A 4,816-nucleotide genomic window follows, 5' to 3' on the forward strand; every position below is an offset into this window, starting at 1 on the left:
ATTCATTTCAAACTATTGCTGCCAAATTTCAAATTGCTATTAAGAACAATAACAAGGCTGACTGTGCTCATGATATTTATGGCCAAACAAAGATGGACCTTGGTTTCTCAGCTTCTTTGCATATGTAGGTGTAGAGCAGTGCATGTTCCTCCCCTGAAGGAACTCAAAGTTTAAATATCCCTGCACAGGATGGAGGCAAAGGTGTTAAGCACAATGTGAGGGTAAAACTGGGTTTAGAGTTACCTTAAAATCTTGATTATCTCTAAGTATCTGCACTAGGAACAACTATGGGCTGTAAGAATAAAAAAATCCAGCTACTGGCCCCAGATTTGTTCAGAGATTGAAATGCAGGCATTCCCTGTGAGACAATAAGGATATTAAACATTAGCTATTGCATTTATACAGTGTATAAGTAACATTTCTATTCTCTCCTACCTGCTCCCATCCCAGTATCAGGTATCTTGACTCCCTGTCTCTCCCCATTGCACAGACCACACAGAAACTGGAACAACTGACTATTGACATTTGGCAGAAAACTGCTCTTGCAAATATCAGCTTAGACTCATTACAGTTAATTACATTTTTCTCAAACAGTATGATATGTCAAACAGTATCATATTGTCTGAAGTAAAAAGTGTTCCCTCATGTCATACAGCCTCTCAGTTATTGTCCTAAGAACACACATGTTTCTTTTAATCCCTTATCCTCCATTTAAAAATAATATGAAAGCATGCAACACATTTAATTGCAAATACATTATGTGGAATTTACCCTTCGGGATACCATTAAAATGTAAAAGAAAACATATCCAGATGATCCAGTTCCATATATTTATGATAGCACATGACTGATTTCCTAGCAGACAAAACCCCCCACCCTTAAAGGACACGTTTTCAAAATTTGGAAATTACCTCAGTGGACAAAATTCACCTTTGTTAATATCTCTGCACACTTAGAATATTCTAAAAGGAACACACACATCTGTTTCATACTTTTAGTGAAGTCTTCCATCCTTTCTCTTACCTGTGTCTAGGAGCACTTTTAGAAGTGAAGAACACTGAATTTTTACCAGAACAACTCTTGACCCATCCTTGCTGGTCTGGGCCCTTAGTGAACAATTGGTTTTGTGTTCTTCACTGCCACAAGCATCTTTCAGGTGCAGATGAGAAGACAAGGGCCACCAAGTACCTTACTGTGATCCTGGTCTTGACAAACCATTAAAAAACACAGGAAAGCATTGATAGCACCATTGAAATGGAACACACTGGAGGAAACAATGAAGGTGAATGAATGAACAAGTGAATGAATTGCAGTGTTATGACAGTAACATGTCTGATGGTTCCAGACAGACTGAAAAATCTGTGTTACATGTCAAATCAAGGAATGGATTTGAAGCAGATCACAGCCAGGCCACAGAACCCCACCCACTATCTCCATCACATATGATTATCAGGATGAAATACAAAAAGGATGAGTGGTCTCATCTCCTAAATTATGTCAAGGTAGCAGAAAGTTTTAAATTCTAGACTTGATCCTTTGACTGATTTGATAAGGCAGAATAACCAGTTTGCCTGAAATAGTCAGAGTACTTACTTATCCCACAAGGATACTGTCAGGTTTAATTAATTATGTCTGTGAAATCCTTTCTAAATGAAAAGTGGTGAGCATGATTTATTAACTAAGTCCAAAGCACCACTGCAGAATCAGAGAGTGTTCATTGTTTTACCAAGAGAATAACACTTCTCATAAAATACATTTCAAATGGGAAATTATAATAACAGCCCTTTTGACTTATTTAGACTTTTCTGTGAGGAGCAAGGCAATAGACTTTTGATGAGTTCTAGGAATAGAAGCATAATGAAGAACAAGAGACACAGGAACACTCGCCCACTGACATGAACCAGCTAAATGGTGTTGCATAAATCCTGAGAGCAGGGTCTGCTGTAGGGCTGAGCTGAGAGAAAACCACTCCTCTGCTTGTTAAATGCTGCTTGCTTGTAGTCTGACTGTGTGCAAGGATCTGGGCAGGTCTCACAGATACAATCACCCAGCCACAAAGCCCAGCACTGGACAGAGAATGGCATCAAGAGCCCAAAACCAGCTGTAAGGGGGTGGTGTAGGAGCTGCTAAGGGCCTGGTTTGTGTCAGCAGCACTGCACTGCTGTCAGCTCTCCTGCTCTTAGGGTGCCCCAGCTCTAACCTGCAGGCAGAGTCAGGGTGTCACAGTTAGGAATGACAGGCTGCTGTCATGGATGGACATCTCTCAGGATGCACTGGGGTCTCTTTTTATCCACTTTTCACTGAGGTGATACAAAACCCCAGAGATAAAAGAGTAGACTGAAACATTCAGAGGAGACACTGCTCAAACAACCTGTGGATGACGCTGATCCACAACATCCACAGGGCAGCTCTGTGGCCCAACTGTTTCCTGGACAACTCCACCTCTTTGGCCTGTACTGGCAAGCTCCACACCCTCCATGCCAAGAACAGGAGTTTCAGAGGAGGAAATGATTCATGCCCTCAGAATGCAAGTGAAATCCCACAGATCAGAAGAAAATACTTATTCATCTGCATAAGTATACATGCTTACCTCACATTCACCTATTACATTTCAATTAGATACCACAAATAAATAAAAATACCCCAGATTCGGTGGAATTTAACATCAGGTGGCATGCCACAGACATGGCATGAAACAAGCACTACCACATGACTTAAAATACAATGTCAACTGAATTTGGGCCTGATGCAGCAAAAAATAACCATAGCTTTTGCAGGCTACAGACACATAGGGTTTGAAAGGCTCCACTGTGTCAACATGACACATCATTCAGAAATATCAACATGTTGTAGCAAATAAAGACAGTAAGGGATTGTCTGGACTGGGTCAGAATCCTTTGCAAAAATATTTTAGCTAAAATTATAGTGTAAGAAATGGTGGGTGATGTTTGATTTGTGAGCTGGCCAAGACAAACCCATCAGGAGATTCCCCTTAATTAAGTTATTACTCATTTGTTTACATTTTGAAGTCTCCACTTCAAGTCATCTCTCTGCCTCTTTGTTTCCCAGCTTCCTCCTTCTTTATCACATCAGCTTAAGACAGCCAGGCATGAGAACCACTTACCCATGCTGGCACAGGCCTGGCCAGGCAGCAGGGCTCTTCAGCAGGCTGAAGAAACAAATTTAAAAAAAACCAAATAAAATAAAACAAATTTAAAAATTAAAAAGGTTCAATACATGAAAAATGAACCTCATCTGTTTTTAGAGAGTGAACTTTAAAGAAAAATCACTCAATTATGAAGTAGGACAGCCACATCACCAAACTTTTGGGAACAGACAAGCAGCTCAGACACAACCCCCTACTTTCTAAACCAGCACCATGCTTAAGAGCTGGATTCAGCTGCAGGCTCCAGCACAGGAGCCTATCTCACTTGCTAACAGGGATTTTCCAGGTGCCACTCTGGCAGGGAAGCTCCCACCTCGGCTGGGGACACACCTGAAGTGGGCAGATGACGCTGTGAGCAATAGTCCTTGCCCATGCTGCTATGAAACAAAAAGGCACTGCAGGAAATGTTGTTATTTGGAGGTAAAGTGACAGGTGTATGACACCCTGCAGGTCTCAGGGCAGGCCAACCACATCTTTGCTAGTGTTTGAAACAATTCCCACCAGAGACATCTGGGAGCAACCTGCCTTCAAATATCCTCTGTGTGGAGGGTTATGTTGAAGATGAAGGCATGGAGGAGATCTGAAACCACCAAAGAGTACAATGGTTGCACTGCCTGGATCACCATCATACCTCTGTACACATCCTTTCTGGAAAATCCCACCTCTACCTGTTCAGGAAAGGATGTGTACAGAGGTATGATGGTGATCAGGCAGTGCAACCATTGTACTCTTTGGTGGTTTCAGATCTCCTCCATGCCTTCATCTTCAACATAACCCTCCACACAGAGGATATTTGAAGGCAGGTTGCCTAAGCACCAAGCTTTTCCAGGGGCAGTTCCCAGTGCTGCAGCTTTTTCCTTATGTAATCCTTTGTTGTTCTTTTGTTAAGGTTTAAGAAACCTTTTTAAATTTTCAAAGTGAGCAGTTGTCTCTCACAAGGGGAAAGGGGGCAAAATGCCTCCCCTGACATGCCAGCTGTCCTTTGGATGCAGCCCTGGATGTGTTTGGGTTTCTGGACTGGAAGTACTCCCTGCTGGTTCCTGTGCAGATTTTCACCCACAAGAATCTTCAATTCTTCTCTGCAGGGCAGTTCCTGATGAATTTATCTCCCAGTCTGTCCTCATGTCTGGGATCACCCAGGAGTCACCTGGAGTCTGTAGCATGCACCAAAGTGACTTCAGTGCTGAAATTGTATTGAAAAGGACCTGTCACCTAAGGCTGACAAGTTTCATTCTGTGGTCACTTAGGACAAATCTTTCAGGTACAAATAGCCTGTGATTTGAGTGTGTTATGTGACCCAGGCGCATCGCCCCCAGACACCAGAGTTCTGGGCGTGTTCCCATTCCTACGCAAACCCGCGTGTGGGAGTAAGCAAGGCGGAGGATCCACAGGGACGCGCTGCAAATCCTCGAATGAAATTTGCACCGTGTTTTTGCCGGACAATGCCGGACACTGCCGGACACTGCCGGACAATGCAGGGCTGCCCGTCCCGGCTGCATTTCCCACACTGGCGGCGCTCGGCGGTGCCCCCGCGGCGCCCCCGGCCCGGCCCTGAGGGGGCGCGAGCGCTCCCTCCCCGCTCTCCCTCTGCCGCCGCCGCCAGCGGGAGCCACGGCGCGGCTCCGCCCATGACGGGCTGGGGAAAGGCCG

The 4,816-nt window shown here is 44.2% G+C and overlaps 1 protein-coding gene across 1 annotated transcript in view; it reads left to right on the forward strand.

Annotated features, from left to right (window-relative positions):
• Positions 1-4,608: 4,608 nt before the first annotated feature.
• SDE2 (SDE2 telomere maintenance homolog) overlaps positions 4,609-4,816 on the forward strand; it is a 7,324-nt gene continuing 7,116 nt past the window's right edge. The window contains exon 1 of the mRNA XM_031061953.1: positions 4,609-4,812. Coding sequence (XP_030917813.1) covers positions 4,609-4,812 — 204 coding nt within the window. The remainder of the gene's footprint in view (positions 4,813-4,816) is intronic.

Source organism: Geospiza fortis, unplaced genomic scaffold (assembly GCF_000277835.1).
Source record: "Geospiza fortis unplaced genomic scaffold, GeoFor_1.0 scaffold88, whole genome shotgun sequence".
Lineage (NCBI taxonomy): Eukaryota > Metazoa > Chordata > Aves > Passeriformes > Thraupidae > Geospiza > Geospiza fortis.